Source organism: Sorex araneus, chromosome 1, assembly GCF_027595985.1.
Source record: "Sorex araneus isolate mSorAra2 chromosome 1, mSorAra2.pri, whole genome shotgun sequence".
NCBI lineage: Eukaryota > Metazoa > Chordata > Mammalia > Eulipotyphla > Soricidae > Sorex > Sorex araneus.
In genome coordinates this window covers 25,825,023-25,846,304 of record NC_073302.1, presented here as the reverse complement: position 1 = coordinate 25,846,304, position 21,282 = coordinate 25,825,023, and the positions used below count along the sequence as shown (strand labels likewise).

General features: G+C 43.1%; 1 protein-coding gene across 2 annotated transcripts in view; it reads right to left on the bottom strand.

Annotated features, from left to right (window-relative positions):
• The window catches only part of CTNNAL1 (catenin alpha like 1), a 68,726-nt gene that overhangs the window by 4,479 nt on the left and 42,965 nt on the right, over positions 1-21,282 (bottom strand). For both annotated transcript variants that reach the window (XM_004600448.2, XM_055120559.1), the window contains exons 10-14: positions 17,574-17,666; positions 15,259-15,409; positions 4,706-4,743; positions 1,882-1,932; positions 1,637-1,791 (exon numbers count right to left, since the gene is read on the bottom strand). In XM_004600448.2, coding sequence (XP_004600505.2) covers positions 1,637-1,791; positions 1,882-1,932; positions 4,706-4,743; positions 15,259-15,409; positions 17,574-17,666 — 488 coding nt within the window. The remainder of the gene's footprint in view (positions 1-1,636; positions 1,792-1,881; positions 1,933-4,705; positions 4,744-15,258; positions 15,410-17,573; positions 17,667-21,282) is intronic.

The window sequence follows — 21,282 nt, the reverse complement described above, 5'->3', positions numbered from 1 at the left end:
CCACTCGCCATGGGTTGCATGTAACTCCTTCCCAGGTCCAAGTCTCCGGGCTGGGCTGGAGCACAGCATCACAGGGCAAGCCTCAGATGCATGGAGCCCTGGGCTCACCGTGAACAAAACCCACTGTTATGACTGAAACAAGAAAGCCAAGAGTTTCCTGAAATAGTCTAAAATTAGAAAGAAAGGGGGCAGGAGCTGGAGTGATAGCACAGTGGGTAGGGCGTTTGCCTCACATGTGGCCAACCCAGGTTTGATTCCCAGCATCCCACGTGGTCCCCTGAGCACCACCAGGGGTAATTTCTGAGTGCAGAGCCAGGAGTAACCCCTGTGCATTGCCAGGTATGACCCAAAAAGAAAAAAAAAAAAAGAAGGAAAGAAAGGGGCCCGTGAAGAAAAAAAACAAAAAACCCTTCTGATGAATCTTTTTGGCAGCTCGTATATTAAACAACATCAATTAAAATACAATTATTAATTTTATGTGAGCTGAAAATAGAGTTTTTGGTTTAGGGGCCAAACTCAGTCGTGCTCGGGGCCATTGGTAAGTTGGTGCCTGGGAAAGCATGCAGCACCAGGCATCAAGCACAGAGGTCCAGCTACAGCAGAGACTTCTGTCACATCGGTTTGTCAGTGCACATCTACTGTGGAATGTGACCAATGCCAACTGGAACATTTCATCCAAGTCTTGAGATGGAACATTTAAGACTTAACTTTAGGTCAAGTAAGAGTCAAAGGGAAATCCCCTGCTACATAAATTCATTTTGTGTCTGTATTTAGCTGATTCACGGAGAACTGGTACACAACTGCAGTACCCTATGGAGATGGTAGGGCTTGGGGCTTTATTTTTCCAAGTATGTAACTAGTCCATCACTCGGGTTTTTTTTTAAGAAGGTGGAGGCATACCTGGAAGCTCATGGAGGTCACTTTTAGGGTGGGAGGGGGAGGACACATATCCACAGTATAGGGATGGAGTAGGTCCTGATGCAAGCAAGCTCTCTAGTTCTTTGATACATCACATTGGTTCCTCCTCCCACCTTTTTTTTTGGTGTTTGTACTGGGGAGCTCAATCATTTGTATAAAAATTGAAAAGGTATTGATTTGTGTATGTGAGGCTCTGGATTTGATCCCTGGCACTACACACATAACAAATTTTAGAAGCATGTTTTTAGAACAGGGGACACGGGAGACCCTGTCATATAGGAGGACAAAAGTAGAAAGCAAAATTATTTCAAAATTATGGAAAGAATTGAACACAAACCAATTCTTTCCACCAGCCAAGATAAGTAGCCTTGCCAAATGCAAATTCTAATTAAGTATCTGTCTTCTTGTCACAGTCACTTACATGGCTTAAGGACTGCTGGAGGGCCGAAGAGATAGTACAGAGGGTAAGGTGCTTGCACTCCATGTGGTGCCCCAAGTCAGCCAGGAGTGATCCCAAGCACAGAGCCAGAAGTTGGCCCTGAGCATCACAGAGTGTGGCCCCCAAACAAAAACAAACCAATGAAAAGAATTTCTTAGTCTTTTTTACCACGTGTCTGAATCTCACTTTAACCTATCAGTGATTTAACCTGGCACTTTGTTCTTCATACTGAATTTTATTAAATTCATTTTAAAAAGAGCAAAAAGCCACTCCATTTACCTAGTAAATAAATACAGCGAGTAGGCCATTTTGGACATGCTCCGTCCGCATCGAACAATCTCATTCTCCTGGTCTTCCCACTTCTCAATCTCACAGTTGGCGTCAGAGGTGAGCAAACCCAGCTTGAGGCCCAGCTTTGCTACCTTGGCTTGCTCCTAGAGAAGGACATTTTAATCACGACAATTAGTCATTACCCATGGGAAAGGAAGATGGAAGCAAGCCTGTAACAAAGAGTAAGTTCTTACCTCAGAGTCAGGCTTTTCTGGCTTTAAGGATTTCAGGTTTGCATTATTCTTCTGTGACAATAAAAAAGATTAGGAGAGCTTAAAATGCAGGATATTTCATTGGGAGGTGATAGAATATTAATAGAAGGTATAGCAGAGTCCTTAAAGTGTCAGAGAAGTAATTTAATTTAAGCATTTCAATAGCTACTCAAAGTCTATTCAGGTAAACGGTAACTAACTGCCAGAACACCAGTGCTGTAGTTCAGCTCTGAACAGCCGGTCAGCACTCTGGGGTCAGAGAAAGCACAGCCTATTAGAAAGCTCTAGAGACTCTAATAGTCTTCTCAGGATCTAGCTATTAAACCCTTAAACCTTCCTGGCCCCTCTGTTAGATGAGTCTTATAAAATGTCATGATCATCACTGCAAAATCACTTGCAATCCCGTTGCTCATCTATTTGCTCAAGCGGGCACCAGTAACGTCTCTCATTGTGAGACTTATTGTTACTGTTTTTGGCATATCCAATATGCCACGGGTAGCCTGGGAGGCTCTGCCAGGCGGGCTCGATACTCTCGATAGTTTGCCAGGCTCTCCGAGAGGAGCGGAGGAATTGAACACGGGTTGGCTGTGTGAAAGGCGAATGCCCTACTGCTGTGTTTAGTTGCTAAAATACAGAAATCCAAAACCTTATACCTCTTCACAACAGGTATGACTCTAGTGGGGAACTCCTAACAATAATAGTGAGGTTTTTGCGGAAATATTGAATGTAACCAAAGTAAAGTGAAATTTATCAGTTCAGAGGGAGGGGGGTGGGATGGGAGGTATACTGGGTTTTTGGTGTTTTAATTTTTTTTTTGGTGGTGGAATATGGGCACTGGTGAAGGGATGGTTGTTTCAGCATTGTATAACTGAGACTTAAACCTGAAAGCACTGTAATTTTCCACATGGTGATTCAATAAGATAAAAATAAAAATTTTTAAAAAAAAGCTATTCTGGGGTCCGAGTGATAGAACAGTGGGGAGAGTATTTACCTTGCATGTGGCTGACCTGGTTCAATCCCTGGTAGCCTATATGGTCCCCTGAGCACTACCAGGAATAATTCCTGAGCCTAGAGCCAGGAGTAACCCCTGAGCATCGCTAGGTGTGACCCAAAAAGGAAAAAAAAGCTATTCTTTGTTAGTTCTCTACACATTCGTAATGCAGTGACTCTGGAATGCAATTCTTTTCAGCAACCTGTCCTTTGAGGACTAAATGTCAGCATGCTAGTTTCTTTGACATTCTGATTCCTTATCCTATATCCCATGGTATACAAGAGAGTCTATTTAGAATTTAATATTTGTTTGGTTTTAGGGTCATATGCAGCAGTACCAAAGGCTTACTGCTGGCTCCGTGCTCAGGAGTCACTCCTAGTAGGACTCAGGGACCCATTTGCATTGCCAGGAATTGAACCCAGGTCAGCTGCATGCAAGGCAAGTACCTTACCCACTGTACTATCTCTCTGGCTCCAGGATTAAGTAGTTGAACAAGCATGTTTGCTGAGCCCCAAGCAAAACAGTAAGATGCCTTTCCTGTAGGCTCTCTGGAACACAGAGTATGTTTCCCCTACTAGTGGAGAAAACTGTGCACTAGTTAGGGCATCCTACTGGTCCACCAATACCTCTTTACTTGGAAAATAGAAAACACTGCTGATGCTTTTTTGCAAAATATATTCCCAAGGTCGCTGGAGTTAGCTCCGTGGCTGGGTGTTCCACTCACTCTGCTGCCCGGATAGGGCAAGAAGAGCTCATAAGAGCTGGCCAGTGGAGATAAGGGTCTTTTTCTGCTTTATAATAAAGAAAAGGAATACTTTGTTTACCCTACACATGGCGTAGTCACATGTGTCCACAAATTATAGCTTAAATTAAAGCAAGATGCTCATATGGCAGCTTCAGATACTGGTCATCGGCCAGTGTCCCCGTGGCCTCCTGTATGCTGCCTCCTTCGTTAGCACCATGACTGTTTCTCACCAGTGAGACTGACTGCCACCAATTTTGCTGCAGGACAGAATAGTCTCAGTTCTGTTCCTTCTCTATCATAGAGGCTATATGTGCTCATTTAATATTGTCTCCAGGGGATTTTTTTTCTAGTGCTTTTACTATGAAAGAGAAGTTAGAGGGCAGAAAATAAACATAGGGAAACTATAAAAGATATACACAAAATCAGGAACTGTCTCATGTTCAATGGAAAATAGAGATGAAAAATGACCTCTTAAACTGGTTTCTCCTTCTCAGCACACCCAAAGGTTTCCTTAGCCCACTAGACCGTAAAGCACTTTGGAAAGTTAAGAAAACTCTTTCCTGAGTTCTGTGGACTGTGGTCCAAACAACAAAACCAAAGAACACTCCCAAGGACTTGGAGGTTTATTTTATTTAAATTTTTATACCCAATCTCATTCTTTTAAAATTCAGTTGTTTTGATTATCTCCATTTTTAAATTCTGATTCAAGTGTTTTACAAATGCCAAGAGATATAACCATCTTAATCATGCAACCAAGTTTGCCATCTAGTGGACAATATTTTGGAATACAGTCAGATGCATCCACGGGAAATGGAACATTACAAATAGTCTGCACTTTGATCCCAAGGTTTATCCCTCTATCCCCAACCTCCCAAACTCAACGCAAATAAGTACAAGAAGTACAAGTACCGTATGCATCGCTACTCAATTATCCTGGACAATAAATATTTTTTATCTTAACTATTCACCTAGTAGTGTCAGCTATTGGGAAGGGGTGACAACAGGCAGCAAAAGCAAAATTCAGATGTTGAACAAAAATATTCTGAAATGTTCAACACTCTTCTACTTACCAGTGTCTTTGGAAGTGAAAGGTATCCATACTTCTCTCCTACAAATAACACATGTAACTTGAAACAAACTTTCTATTTGCATATTTCTATTATTCTATTGAAATATTCCAATTTAATTTGGACTGTTATTCAATGAAAATGAATATCAGTATATTCTTTTTAAATAATTCATCTACTAATGACATGCTCTTCAGAAATAAAATTGTCATTTGATGAACATGAAGACTATCAACATCACATCTCCATGGCACCATCATGGTGATTCCCTATTTAATTTCCTCCAGTGCTATTATAAACCACAGAAGTATATAATAATTTCCAAAATAGGAAATATAATGCTAATTATTAATTTGAATATAATTATAATCAATATTATATGCTCAAATTATATTAATTATATACTTGCTACTTCTATACAAATCTTTATCATTGGTTAAAAGCAGAATAAGAATATATTGACTTAGTAATTTTTAGTTATTATATCAAATTTGAGCAGTAGCATAACAAAACAAATTTCTATCTCCAGTGAAAATATGTTATGCACATTAGCAATAACTAGGAAAATAGGAGTATCTGGGAAAACTCTATTTGCTACAGGTATTAGATAGAGAAATGTTTTCAAAGCACTGTCCTAAGTACTTTGTCCTAAGTGCACTATCCTGAGTATTCCTGAGTGCTTTGTTTATCAACATCACAATTGTGTCATCTTCATTTCTGAATATACACTTTCTAAGAAGTTCACAAGTAAATCTGAAAGATCCTCTCATCTTTTGGGATACTACAGTTATTTCTAAATGAAAATTAGAAATTCAGTTCTCATTTTCAGTATCTCAAGCTTTCGTGCATCTCTACAAACTAAATCTAATTTCCCAAATACAGAAAAGTTCAGGGACCCAAACAATTGTTACTCAGTAGAGCGCTTGCCTTGAGTGCAGTCAACCTGAGTTCAATCCCTGGCGCCCCATACGGTCCCCCTGAAAAACACTGCCAGCATCCATCCCTGAGCACCACCAGGTGTGGCCCAAAAACTTCATTATCTCACTGCCACCAGTGCCACCAAAGAGGAAATAATTCATTTTATTAATCCCTACTAGGAGTTCTTGTAATTAATTTAGCATATTTGGGAGGGGCTGAGGTACTTTGGGGGTCCTTAAGAGGTACTACATGACATGATCAATCAGAAGGAAATTCATGGCCCTCACCCACATAAAATTAATCACTATGGGGCCAGAGAGATAGGGTGCTTCTCTTGCATGCGGCTGACCCAGGTTCAAATCCCTGGCACCACATATAGTCCCCCTGAGCCTCACCATGTGCAAACGGAGAGCATAAAGCCAGGAGTAAGGCCTGAGCACTGCCAGGTATGGCTCAAAAACAAGCAAACAAACAGACAGACAACAAAAACTAACCCCTGGAAATAGACAGGATATCAGTTAGAGTATGACTCTAACCTGACCCTGGTGGTCCTCTCAAATTCTTCCTTACTTCCACATTGGATACATCAACACATCCCGCCAATACTCCTTGTGAAATCCTTCTTAAACCAGTCCTCTTGTCCTTATTTCTATTCTCCTCACCCCATCGTTTCAGGTCTAAGTGGATCACCCTCCTGTTCCAGACTCCTGGGCTCATGTTTATCCAAAATTATGTCCCTCTTCCTCTACTCCCCATTTGAGTAAACCTCATCGATCCCATCTGCCAAGTGAAAAACTGGTGCAGAGCTATGGAGAAGGGAAACCATGGATGGAAGAACGGTAGATTTGAAACTGAAATCTAAATTAGAATTCTTGGCAGAAGACTTCATGTTTTTTTGTTTTGTTTTGTTTTTTGCTTTTTGGGTCATACCCAGTGATGCACAGGGGTTCTCTTGGCTCTGCACTCAGGAATCACCCCTGGCAGTGCTCAGGAGACCATATGGGATGCTGGGAATCGAACCTGGATCAGCCACGTGCAAGGCAAATGCCCTACCCACTATGCTATCACTCCAGCCCCTTCATGTATTTTTAAAGCCATACAATCCACAATCATTGTTGGAGTGTAGCTCTAACCATTTTAGGATAACATTGGTTTGTCCTTCCTCCCTTGACACAGGGAGCTTAGGTTTAAGCACTCTAGAGACACTCTCATTCCTCTATCTGTAAACTCTTCTCTGTGCTCTCCTCCCCAACCAGTCAATCACCTTTTCCCCTAATCAGATTCTGTTAGCTAGTAAGATCAGATCCTTCTAAGGACATTGAACTTGTATTGTAAGTTAAATATTGCTTTTCTCACTTGCATAGTTTATCTTAAAGCAATGTCCTTTCTGTATGAACACAGGAAGACAGTTAATATTATGCTTTTGTAACTTGGGAGCTCATTGACTCCAAATAATATTTACTTCTGGGCATCTGCTTTCTCAACTCAGTTGCCCTTAGTTCCTAGCACCCCAAAAGCGGGGTCCTGATGAGGGACTGAAAGGACCCAGGAAAAGCTGTGAGCTACCCTGGCATCAAAATGGGCCAGGCCAAAGTGCCACAATACTCAACTGTAAGTTGAGGGCATGATCATGGACAATGCTATCATGATCCAAAGGTAACGATGAGATTAGGACCCCGCTTGGGTTAGGAAGATTAACTTGGCCTGAGGACTAGTCTGGAATGTGTAGTGAGATGTCCTCAGGAAGAACCAAACTTTAAGTTTATATATCTTACTGTGCTCATACAAAATGACATTGCTAGAAATATTAGAAGTAGATTTACTACAACTATTTAAGTGGATTACTAGCTTAGGAAAGAAGAAAGTGACGCACCCTTATTTGGATCCCACCCTTGATGAGATTTCCTAGTAATCTGGAATAATCTCCTTAGATGGGATTTTGACTTTGAGGAGTGGTCTTACCTCTCTTTGTTGATTTGTGATTGCTATATAAACTAAGACTGTAAGATCTGAGGGGGAGAGACAGAATCAGAAGGGGAATGGAGATTGGAATAAACTGCAGTTGATACGGACCAGCCTGGCACTCCTTCCTTCCTTCGCCTGCCCATCTCCATCAGTCTTGCTGGGGTGGGGGGAGCGGCATGAGACTACTGAACACGAGCGGTGGTAGAGGTAGAGCCCCGCTGCCCTTTGTGAACACGCAAATCATAACTCCCCATATCATTCTGCTGAGGAATCTTTCTAAAAACTGAAGGAAATTCGGCTTCCCTAAAGGAGTGATAGAACCTACAAATTATGAGAAAAGGCAAAATTCTGACATTTTTGTTTTGTCTGTGATAAGTTCTACTTAGTTGTTTGGTTTTAAGGGACAGTCTTGACTGTGCTCAGGGATTGCTCCTGTCATTACACTCGGGGATCGCTCCTGGCAGGGCTGAGCGGCCATATGGGATATGGGATGCTGAGCTTTGAACCTGCGTCAGCCGCCCACAACCCACTGTGCTATCTCCCCAGCCCTAAGTTCTTTTCTTCTTCTACTTTTGGGTACTGGGCACACCTAACAGTGCTCAGGGACTACTCCAGGCTCTGGGCTGGGGGGCTGCTCCTGGCAGTGTTTCGGGGCACGATACAGTGCCAGGCCCCAACCTGAGTTTCCTACATGCAAAGCATGTGCTCAGACTGTTGCACTGTGTCTCTAATTTTTTTTTTTATCCTAAACATATGAATTCAACACTAGGGAAAAGTAGATTATTTTTTCTATTCTGGTTCATTATAATATGATGATCATGGCTTCCTTAGAGGCTCTGGTCAAAAAGCAGGATTGTATGAAGGCAGAAAAGCAGGAAGAGAAGCATTAAATTTTGAACAGTGAAACAATCCTAAAAGGCTCTGTTGGAAAATCTGAGTCTCTTAGGATAGAAGGGACAATGATTTAGATTTCAGACTACTTTAAGAATGGGAGCACTAAAGTTCCCTCTAACTAACTGGTTGTTTCATTGATAATTGAAAACATTCCGCAATTTTCCGAGAGTTACTATATACAGAGCACAGCTAAGGTGACTAGGATGCTAGGATACAGTAACACCTTTTCAGTAACAGTTGAAACATTATTATATCTATACACAGTAACTGAGAGAAATCAGGATCTGAGGAATAGACTCATCCTTTGAGTGGAAAGCAGTAGGCAGATACAATGTTAGGTTAACAGGCAGCTGGGTCCACACAGAATAGGAAGAATGACACTGCAGCCTAGTCTAGGTACATCACAATGGCCAACCCATTCTTAATGGGAAAAAATACTATTCTCATGAACTTAATGATAAAGTTCAGGGCAAAGAAACTACTTAATCAACCCCATCTCAATTAAGCCCATATACGGACAGTTTCTAAAGAGAGGACTGTCCCATCATCAAATGCAAAAGAATTTCCATCCAGACCTAAGGAAGATTAAGAAACCCTTATTTTTTTGTTTTGTTTTTTGGACCACACTTGGTGGTGCTCAGGGCTTACTCCTGGATTGGCACTCAGGGATCACTCCTAGAAGTGCTTATGGACTAAGTGAGATGCCAAGGATTAAACCCAGGTTGGCCACATGCAAGGCAAATACCCTACACACTGTACTATCATTCTAGCCTCACCTGATTTTTTTTTCTTTCTTTTCTTTTCTTTTCTTTTCTTTTCTTTTCTTTTCTTTTCTTTTCTCTTTTGTTGGTTATCTAAACATTCAACTTGGTAGTGAAAGAACCATAGTGACCACATAATGTAGTGCAAAAATAAGTAGAGGATTCTCTTCTCTCAATCTTGCCTATAGTAGGTGTCAGAATACAGCATTGAGAAAGACTGGGAGATCAGGTGTGAGGTCAAAATAAGAGAAAAGATCAAGATCAATTAGCAATGACTTTTATAGAGCAAGAGTGAGTGCATTTGCTATGTATTTGCCACTCTTATCTATTCTAACCTTCTTATTCAAGGATGAGAAACAGGGATGGAGACTAAAGGACTTATTTGATGTCACATAGTGGGGGGGGGAAAGCACCTGCCACCACTTCTTATACTACACAGACCAGGATACATTATTTTATGTTGGTCCTCTGAGATAAAGACATTGAAACTCAAGAGACCAGGTAATATGCCCAGGTTTCCATTACTAAGTGATTATTATACTTGGTTATAAGGTCTGCGATAGTGCTATGCTCAGCTGCCAAGTGTGGACCCAAGAATCCAGTTTTCTGGTCATGGCTTACTTGTTCTATAATCCCTCAATAGCTGAAGATAAAGATCTCTCAGTAGTTTCTGCAGTGTTTGGGGAGGGGGGAAAAAACCAGGACTCAGAACTGCAAATGTGAGTACTTTTCAGAGAGCTAGTACCTTCTTCTGAGAATACCTTAGGGTCAAAGTAGAGTTTAACTGAAGGAAAAAAGAGCCTGGCTGACAAAACTTCACCTTTGGTATGACTGAGACCACATTAACACATTAAGAGTTCCAGTTTTCTGTAGCTTACTCACTATGGGACTCTCAGCATATTAACTTTTTTTTTTTTGCTTTTTGGGTCACACCCGGCAATGCACAGGGGTCATTCCTGGCTCTGCACTCAGGAATTATGGAATTACCTCTGGTGGTGCTCAGGGGACCATATGGGATGCTGGGAATCGAACCCGGGTCGGCTGCATGCAAGGCAAATGCCCTACCCGCTATGCTATCACTCCAGCCCCTCGACATATTAACTTTTATCAGCTTAATTTTCATCAAAAATGAAATGTGACAAGAAATACCACTTTCACAAGGTACAGGGAGTTGACATGCATCCCACACTTATCAAAAGCATTGTACAAATACTTCTCAACAATGACACTCTGTCAAGCTACTGTTATTTTTACATCTCTCTTTTTTGTTTACTGGGGTTTTTTTTGTTCTGTTTTGCTTTTCTGGGTCACACCTGGTGATGCTCAGGGTTTATTCCTGGCGCTGCACTCAGGAATTACTCCTAGCAGTGCTTGGGAGACCATATGGGATGCTGGGGATCAAACCCATGTGCAAGGCAAATGCCTTCCCTGCTGTACTATTGTTCTGGTCTTTACATATCTCTGGTCACCATTTTTACACACATGGACCCAATCAGCGAGAGGCCTTTATTTTTCATGGACCACCCCGAATATTTTTCAAAGATCCTAACTTCAGCGGCAGAAAACAAGGCTCCGGGGGAGTGCAGAAAAGGAGCACCGCCTTAGTGTGATGAGAGCAATCTTTCAGAGGGTGCAGATTCCCCACTGGGAAGAGAGGGGGCTGCCTTCATACAGAGACACCAAGGGCAGGCTCTCTTCTGCTGGGCACAGTACAAGGGATCCTCTCGTAGGGCACCAGAAGGCTGGTCCCCTAAGCCCCTGTGGGAGCTAGGGAAAGGAGACAGGGAGACGAACTTCAGAAAGCAGGAGACTCAGAGGCAGAACTGAACCCAAGTTTTCTCGTGGAGCAATTTCACTTCCCACAGGCAATGACAAGATGCTACTGCTGCTGCCAGAAGTGACATTTGGAGAGAACTTATTCTTTCCAGGTGCATGAGTTCAACCTATTTCTGGCACCTCCACTTATGAAGAACTTAAGTCATGACTGCCCCCTTTGGTGAATGTGAGACCTGAAGCACAGACAGATTCAGGACGTGGCAGAGGCGGCCGCTGCACTTCTCTGCTTAGAACCAATGTCCACCTGTGCAGTGTTGTCCCCAGACGTGAGATGGTCTCTCAAATTCCAGGGGAAAGGAGGACCCTCCTAAGAGGACGTGGACCCTGGCTGGCTGGTCGGAAGGACACAGCTGTCTCTATGGAGACCGTGTACCAACCTGTATCCGCTATTTCAAGTAGCTCCTGGCACTTGGGCCCAGGCCACTCCATGTCACTCTCTCAGGCAGAGAGTAATGGTCACATGGCAGTTCTATTTCTTGAGGGAGCAGGGGGATAACTAATATAAAAGTTCCTTTTTAAAAACCAGAAATCCTCACTTTGCATATAAGTGGATCAACATGGAAAGTATCATGCTAAGTGAAATGAGCCAGAAAGAGAGGGACAGACATAGAAAGATTGCACTCATCTGTGGAATATAAAATAACAGTAGGAGACTAATACCCAAGAATAGTAGTATATAATACTAGAAGGTTGGCTCCATAGCTTGGAGGCTAGTCTCACACGCTGGGGGAAAGTCATCCCAGATAGAGAAGGGAATACTAAGTAAAATGTGATTGGAAATCCCGTGCAGGAAGGGAGATGCGTGCTGAAAGTAGACTAGAGACTGAACAGGATGACCACTCAATACCCCTATTACAAACCACAACACCCAAAAGGAGAGAGAAAGAACAAATGCCCTACTGCAGAGGCAGGGTGGGGTGGGGGGATGGGATAGGGGGGTCAGAGGGATACTGGGTTCATTGGTGGTGGAGAATGGACACTGGTGGAGGGATGGGCTCTCGAACATTGCATGAGGGAAAACAAGCACAAAACTGTGTGAATCTGTAACTGTACCCTCACTGCGACTCACTAATTAAAAAATAAATAAATTTTTAAAAAATAGAAATCCTCTAAACAGAGAAAAGACATACCGAAATGGTGAAAAATCAAAATGCTAGAAAGATATGAGGAAAAAGACTCCAGCCCTTGGTCACAGAGAGGAGCACAGGGTGAGGACCGAGGGCCATGGAAGGAGCACAGGTGGTGACCCTTTAGCCCATCCCTGCGCTCTTAGGAAAGCAAGCCCTGGCCCAAGCCTGAAGGGGAGGATGCGAGAAACCCGTGTGAGATGGAACGCTGCTCAGAAAGAGGAAGACCAGCTGGCTGGGCAGAGCCTCTGCACGCAGAGCTGCTCCTCTCAGTGTGGCTCCCCGCACACACGCGGGCTCTTCCGTCATCCCAGACAACAGGGGGCCTCTCGGCCGCCCCATCCAGCTGGCCCTGAAGAAGAGACAGGCAGGGCATCCCCACGCCCACAGCTCAAAGATGCACTGACTTTGGCCAGTGTTCCCCAAAGGCTTTGTGCACTGGCAGGAGCACCCAGGATCCCTCATCCTAAGAACTTCTCAATTAGAAAACAGTGTTCACGACTTGCAGGGAGAGGGGGCGGGCCTGTCTGAAAGAGTTGAGCTAGAGAACGCCTTGGGGCTCTCAGCCAGCCATGTGGGTACCCAGGCTCCCCAGACCATGCCATTAGTCCCTCAACAATTCCTCCGGGGACCAGGGTCATGAACCAGTGGAAGGACACTTCACTTGCATGTGGCCCTGGTTCAGTCCCGGGCACCACCCGGTTACTCTGCATAGTCAGGAGCAATCCCCAGTCACTGAACAAGGAGCAGCTTCCAAGCACTGCTGTGTGTGACCCTGAGAGAAAATAAATAACTCCTCCAGTAAGTTGATCTTCTTTTTTTTTTCCCCTGGCGGGGGTGGGGCATACTCTGAGATGCTCACAGGTTACTCCTGGTTCTGTACAAAGAAATTACTCCTGGTGCCCAGGGGACTATACGGGATGTCAGAGATCAAACCCGAGATTGCTGCGTGCAAGGCAAGTGCCCTACCTACTACTCACTTCAGCCCCAGCTTTCTTCTTTAAATATAGATAAATATACTGATAAATGGATGAACATGGAGAGTATCATGCTGAGTAAAATGAGTCAAAAGGAGAGGAACAGATAAAGAATGACTACACTCATTTGTAGAAAATATACGTATGCATATATGTATATATACATATATATTAAGGACTAGAAGGAATAGTCAATGGTTAGAAGCTTGCCACAAGTGTGGGGGGGAGGGGCAAAGGGAAGTTAAGATAGAGAAGAGACTAGTATGAAAAATAGTTAGAAATGATCACTCTGGACAAAAACTGAGTGTTTAAAGTAGGTGAAGGGATGTAAAGATAACCTTCTAGTATCTGTACTGTAAGCCATAATGCCTTGAGTGTGGTGGTGGGGGGAAGAGAGTGAGAGACAGAGAGAGACAGAAAGACAAGAGGCAGGCGTGGGGGGAAAGGAAACTGGGGACATTGGTGATGGGAAATGTACACTGGTGAAGGGACGGATGTTGGAACACTGTATGACTGAAACCTAACTTTGTAACTGTATCTCACTGTGATTGCATTTTAAAATAATAAAATAATAAATAAATCGTGGATGAATGTGTCTTTACCTTTTATATCGTTTGTTCTGGAGGTCATCCCTGGAAGTGCTCAGAGGCTCCTCTCAAAGTCTACCTTCAGCTCACATCTGGGGGAACAGGTGCTGCCAGGGGCCCAGGCATGCAGAGTACAGATGTGTGCTGTCTCCCAGTGCGTTACTGCCCCAGCCCCTACGGTACAATCTCCTCAGAGGCTGTGAGGTCACGGCCATGATACTCAAAGGCTAGTTCTGGCTCTGTGCTCAGAAATGACCTCTGGGAGTGCTCCAGAGACCCGATATGGTGCCAGGGATTCAAACCCAGAGAGACAGGATGCAAAGATAGTATCGTAATCTCTGTACTATCTCTCCTGCCCCTCTGACTTTACCTCTTATTTGTTATCCTATTTGGGGTGAGTTTGGGGCCATACTCAGTGGTGCTCAGGGCTTACTCCTAGCTCTCTGTTCAGGGGTAACTCCTTGGTGGCACTCTGGAGACCATAGGGGGTGCAGGGGATTGAACCTGGGTCAGCTGTGTGCAAGGCAAGTGCCCTATTTGCTGTGCTATCTCCCCAGCCCCTGATTTTACCTTTTAGTACATAAAACCCGCTGCACATCAAAATCCACATGACTGAACATAGCAAATGAAGATGATATATTGTTCAGACTCACTGTCACAGAAACCTTCCAATGTAGAAACATTAGTATGATTTAAATGATTCGATAGCCCAAATTTTCTTAACCAGTAAGCATTTATCCTAAATGTTTTACAAATACAAAATGTATCAATGTTCATAGTCAATAAAAATAAAATGTAATTTAATATTACTGGAATTTAAATGACATCACTTTAAAAAAACTAAGCATGCTTGATGCCAATAGAAGCCATTCAAAGGTAAAATTAGAAAAAACACAAAAACAAATGATAAGACAACACAGTACAATGAGAAATAAACTAAACTGCCAGTTGACATTAAAATAAAGAGCCAAAATGATGCCTTCCTGTGCATTCTATGGTGCTATTCTACATGTTGCAGAAATCCCAGTGAACTTACCCACCACAGGAAATAGTCCAAGATTATGTGGTCATCAAGGAAAGATTCCATTTAAGTGGAAGGAAAGCAATTCAAAAATGAAATAACCTACATTCATTTCAGTATAAAGTTAGTAAAATTGAATCAGAATGATTACCATAAAAGAGGCTCTACATTAAAGACTAAACATAATTTAGAAGAAATATAAAAAGGACAATTTCAATAAGGAAATTGGAAAGTTTACATTAATTCAAAGAAATCTACTATACTGCTATATAACAAATTTTACTCCTCGGTAACTAAATAAAGGATAAATACTAATTTTCTTTTTGTGTGTGTGGGAGATAACTTACTATAAAAATAACTTCATCTGGGTTATTACAAGACAATTTGTCATGTATTTGGAGTTTGACACAAAAATACTGATAGAATTACATTACGATGTAACATATTTCAGTATATGGACAGTTTCTCACCTCGTCTTCCTTCAAACACATCATTGATTTCTCTTAGAAGTGTTGACATGTCATTGATTTGGGATTCCCAAGCTTCACAAAATACATCTAAGTTTTCTTTAGCAATTTTACTAGATGGATGTAACGTCAGTGTTTCAGCAGCCGAAATTATCTACAAAACACAGAGGTGAAGGTCAAAGCATTAGCCTGCAGAGTCACACTGGAGAGCAAACCCATGTTCGCACCAACTCAGAGAGTAACAATGCAGTAACTTCCATGACGTCAGTTCTCTATTGGGGATTGTGGTGATACATAGGAGAACCACACTCACTGCTTCTTATAACAATTTTATATACAGATAAATAGTATACTTTAGTATGTTTCAGGAGAAACCTGACCCTGAAAGGGCCTCCAATGTGGCATCGGAGGGAAGGCCGAGAAGAGAGAGACTTCTAAAACCCCAGGGATAGGATGAATGTAGAGGTTACTGAGACCGCTCGAGCAACTCGACGATTAACGGGATTTCGTGATTCATGATAGTATGTTTCACTGGATACAAAGCTTTATTCAGGAAGCATTTATCCTCAGGCAAGAAAAACTATTTCAACAGAATGACTCCACAGTATAACTGAGAGCTGTGCTCAAGTAGAGAGTTGTCTGTAGCAGTCACAGCGAGTGAGGAGTAATAGTAGTAGTAGTAAAGCTAGTATTGGTAATGACAGTACTAGTGACTACATTGTTGGCAAAGGTGGTAGTAGTAGTACCAGGGGTACAGTAAGAGTGGCAGGACAAATGATGAGAGCAGAGCTAGACAGGTAGGTAGCAGTAATAACAGAGTTGGGAGTGGCAGTAGTAGTGGTAATAATGATAGTAGCTGTGGTAGTAATAGTAGTGGTATTAATAGTGGCAGTGGTAGCAGTTCTAGTAATGACGGTAGTCATGGTAGTACTGGTACTCATGTGTATCAAATTTCAGGAAGTTCTGTTTAGCTGATGAAGCTCATCAGTCAAATTTTTCAGCCAAAATTTGGTTGAACTGTACCGACTGCTCATTCAATAGAATACACAAAGATCCAGGAGCAGAAATTTGGAGTTCAGTTTTGATAAGTGCATTATAGCTTTCTTCCCCTTTATTCCATTCACCTCTGATTCAGAGGCAAGGGCGGGGTCTGTCCAGGCTTCACAGCTTCAGCAACTGAGGGCATAAATATTCTAAAAAATCGAGGAGGAGACGGGTGGTGGGGGTTAGGTGGAGGCTGGGTTGGGTGGTCACCAGAAAAGGTAGTATGCCAGTCAACGACTGAAGAAGGAGGGAGAGACATGGAAATGTTCTTTGAAAGGGGAGCACTTCTGATGTGTCTGAGGAACAGCCAATAGCCCAGTGTCACCGGATTGACCTGGAAAGAAAGGAAGATCGCCATGGCCATGTGAGGGAGAAACATAAACAGCAAGCACTTTCTTCTGAACAAGTCACTGCAGAGCTTGCAGAAGACGGCTCTGGGGGGGGGGAGTCCCAAGGCAAGCTCAGTGGTCAAGGACTTGCCTAGCAAGCACGAGGCGGCTCTGAGTTTGGTGCTCAGCATCATCCCAAATGCACCAAGCACAATCTCCACCACATTATTGTTTTGGGTCCCCAGTGCAGAGAAATGCGTGTGATCTCTAGCACACCCACAACCAAGTGTGTGCAAGGTCTGGTGCAACCCCCAGGGGGGCACCCCAATCAAGTGTGCGCCCTCAGGGAGCCCTGAAACCGGAAAAGTACGTGAGCAGCACAAGTAAAGCTAGGACTCTGGCAGGCGCGTGTGCAAGCACAGTAAGCATGTGTGTGAGGGCAGCGGGAACCCAAACCACGCGTGTGCGTGAGACTCCAGACGTCACCACAACAAACGGGAAGGGAGCGGGGACCAGTTTTGAAATTTTTAGGGAGACATAAATAGCAGAAGCCAGATATGGTCAGAGTCATGCTACCTTCAGAGTCAGAACCAGGCGCTCCTCCCGGGAGGTCACAGTACCCAGGCAGGGGGTTGGACAAGCAGCGGGCAACTTCAGAGAAGGTGAGCCATGGCTTGTCACCAAACTACAGGCTAGCTGCCCTCTCGGCTGGGAGCTGTGTGCCAAGTGTTCAACTGGGCCCTGGATGGTATCGAACGTTGTAAAGGAAATATGAAAGTGAGACAGATGGTGGGGTCAGCGGAGTGCCAGGAGAGCAGTAGTCAGGAAAATGTCAGGACCTTTGTTTATTTTAATAGCTCTGACCTCCAGGTACGCGTGACTGTTTACATCTTCCTTTCGCAGAATTTGTCATGATGCCACCAAACAACCTGCCATTGACCTTACCTGCTGGCCCGTCACCTGAAAAGTCTCCTCTGCGTGTAACGAGGTGATTTCCAGAGGCTCTGTTCCAGACACGTGCCACAACAACCGACAGGTCTGTGGGAAAACAATCCTAGAGTTTCACTTCTGTAGACTTTTTTAACAGCACACAATATTATCTGGGGGAAGGGAGGACCTCCCAGGGAATATTCGAGCTACACCTGGCCGAGTTCAGAGGGATGTGCGGTGCCAGGATCAAAGCCAAGCCTCTCTCTGTGTTAGGCATTCCCTCCAGCCCTGCAAGCCATCTCCCTGGCCCTTATATAGTATTATCAATGTTGGATAAAGAAAATAAAGCTTCACATAAAAAATATTATTAGAGGGCTGGAGTGATAGCACAGGGGTAGAGTGTTTGCCTTGCACGTGGTTGACCCGGGTTTGATTCCCAGCATCCCATATGGTCCCTTGAGCACCACCAGGGGTAATTCCTGAGTGCAGAGTCAGGACTGACTCCTGTGCATCGCCGGGTGTGACCCAAAAATCAAAATATATATATTATTAGAACATTGTTACTAAATCAAACCTAACTTATTTGTTACATTAAAACACATTAAGTGTGTACACTATTGAGAAGTTTACTATAATACTATATTGGTTACCAACAGATTCTCTAGAAAGGAGAAGGTATACCCCCACCCTCCCCTGGCCCCGCCCAAACTCCACCACCAAAAACAGACTTAAAACAATTGTCATTAAAGCAGCAATGACTTTTTCCAAGACCTGTGACTGAACATTTCTGAGCGAGCTAAAGAGATAGCTCAAAGAGCCAGTGTACACGCTCTGCATGCATAAGACCCTGAGTTTGGTACTCAGTCGTTATGACATGAGTCCCTGACTCCAAGCACTGTGAAAAACCTCAAAAATAGTCAAATAATTAAAAAAAATAAGTGAGGTGAGCTAAACTTCATCAGAGTACTCAAGACTATACTCCCCATTAACAAACACGCCCCTTCAAGTCAAGAAATGGTCTTAAGCCTGGATTAGGCAATACTGATGTAATATACTCTAGTAGGGAAACTTAGAACAGTAAAGAAGGAAATAAACCATTTACTAAGATTTGCTGCAAAATTCCTGTAGTCAGAAGGTTTACCTTTAGTCATAATATCTACATTATGTCATAATTTAGTTTAAATGACATAATTTAAATGACAAAATATGACTAAAAATAGTCATAATTTAAAAATTAACAGCACTGAGAAATGGGGGGGATTGAAGGAAGGGGTCACAAGGCACAAAACTCCAGTCATAAGAAAACTAAGTTCTTGAGCTTTAGTGTAAAACATGATAAAGCTTTTGCCTTTTTGGAAGTTGTTAAGAAATTAGGTCTTGGGGCCAGAGTGATAGTACAGTGGGTAGGGCATTTGCCTTGCTGACCGGAGTTCAAGCCCCAGCATCCCATATGGTGCTACAAGTACCGCCAGGAGTAATTCCTGAGTGCAGAGCCAGGAGTAATCCCAGAACATCACTGGGTGTGACCCAAAAAGCAAAAAGAAAAATTAAAAAAAAGAAATTAGGTCTTAAAAGTTCTCATTAGAAAGAAAAAGATTTCCTCAGCTAAATAAGATGGAAGACATTAACATAATGTGGTAATTGCTACACATTTATACATATGTAAAATTATTATGCTGTACACCTTAAATATATACACACTACAATGCCAATTAAATTATTCTTTAAAAAAAAAAGTAAGATGGTCACAGAGATGGTACAGGGGTTAAGGAGCTTGTCTTAGATGCAGTCAAATCCAGTTTGGACTCCACCACTGCAGATGGTCCCCTCAGTATCATCAGGGACTGATCCCTGAGCACAGAGTCAAGAGTAAGCCTTGAGCATAGCTGGATGCAGTCCCAAAACAAAATCAAGACTAAACAAAATCAAAATGCAATAAAACAAAACTTTAAAAAAAACAAACAAACATCATCTCTACTTTAAAATGGAGCTGCATTGCCAGAATCTGGAAAAAATCTGAGTGCCCGAGAACAGATGACTGGTTAAAGAAACTTGGTACATCTATACAATGGAATACTATGCAGCTGTTAGAAAAGATGAAGTTATGAAATTTGCATATAGGTGCATCAACATGGAAAGTATCATGCTAAGTGAAATGAGTCAGAAAGAGAGGGACAGACATAGAAAGATTGCACTCATTTGTGGAATATAAAGTAACAGAATGGGAGACTAACACCCAAGAAGAGTAGAGATAAGTACCAAGAGGAGTACTCCACAGCTTGGAAGCTGACCTCACATGCTAGGTGAAGAAACAGCTCTGATAGAGAAGGGATCACCAAGCAAACGGTGCTAGGCGGGCCCACTAGGGATGGGAGATACAGGCTGAAAATAGACTATAGACCGAACAAGATGCCTACTTAATACCTCTGTAGCAAACCACAACACCCAAAAAGAGAGAGTGAGCAAATGGGAATGCCCTGCCACAGAGACAGGGTAGGGTGAAGGGGACAGGGTGGGGGTTGGTGGGAGGGATCCCAGGACCATTGGTGGTGGAAAATGGGCACTGGTGGAAGGATGGGCACTCGATCATTGTGTGACTGAGATGAAAGCATGAAAACCTGTAAGTCTGTAACTTTGTCTCACGGTGATTCACTAATAAAATAAGATTAAAGATAAATAAATAAATAAATAAATAAATAAATAAATAAATAATAAAATTAAATGGAGCTGCATTGACAGTCATTTGAAGAATACTCTCGTCTTGCTCTGCCAGCCCATGTTCTCCCGTCATCACGCATCTTGCTTGCTCGTCTCCATTTTTTTGCTTGCCTGTTTCTGCGCTGGAGAAGCCTGTGTTCTCTCTGGATCACATGCTTCTCCCCTCACATTTTTCTAATTAAGTTTCAACAAAAGCGATCTTCAAAAGAAAGAAAGAAAGAAAAAGAGAAAAGAATACTCTATTGCCAGGGAGACGGCACGGCAGGACAAAGAATGTGCTTTGCATACAGGGGCCGCGTATTAAATCCTTGGGACCACGTGGTCTGCCGACCACCAGGGATGGATCCTAAGCACAGAGCCAGGAGTAGCCCCTGGGTAACACTGACGTGGTTCCCCCACCCCGCCAAACACAAAATAAATATATAAAATAATATCCCAAAGAAAAGATAGTAAGTGTTCATTGACACCAATCAAGAGTTAGTGTTAGGGGCTGGAGCAATAGCACAGTGGATAGGGCGTTTGCCTTGCATGCGGTCGACCCAGGTTCAATTCCCAGCATCCCATATGGTCCCCTGAGCACCATCAGGAGTCATTCCTGAGTGCAGAGCCAGGAGTAACCCCTGTGCATCACCAGGTGTGACCCAAAAAGGAAAAAAAAAAGAGTTAGTGTTAAAGAGGCTAGAAGGATAGTACAGCAGGTAGGGTGTTTGCTTTGCAGGCGGATGGACGACCCAGGTTGTATCCCGGACATCCCATATGGTCCCCCGAGCACTGCCAGGAGTAATTCCTGAGTGCAGAGCCAAGAGTAACCACTGAGCATTGCCAATGTGACCCAAAAAAAAAAAAGAATTGTGTTGATATTTCCTGATGAAAGCTGGAGAAGCAGCTCAATGTACTGGGGTGCAAAGCTGCATGCAGGAGACCCAGGCTGTATCCTTGACATCACCTCGGCCTCGGAGCCCCACTGAGCACAACCCCTGAGCAATGCCAGATGTGGTGCGAAAAT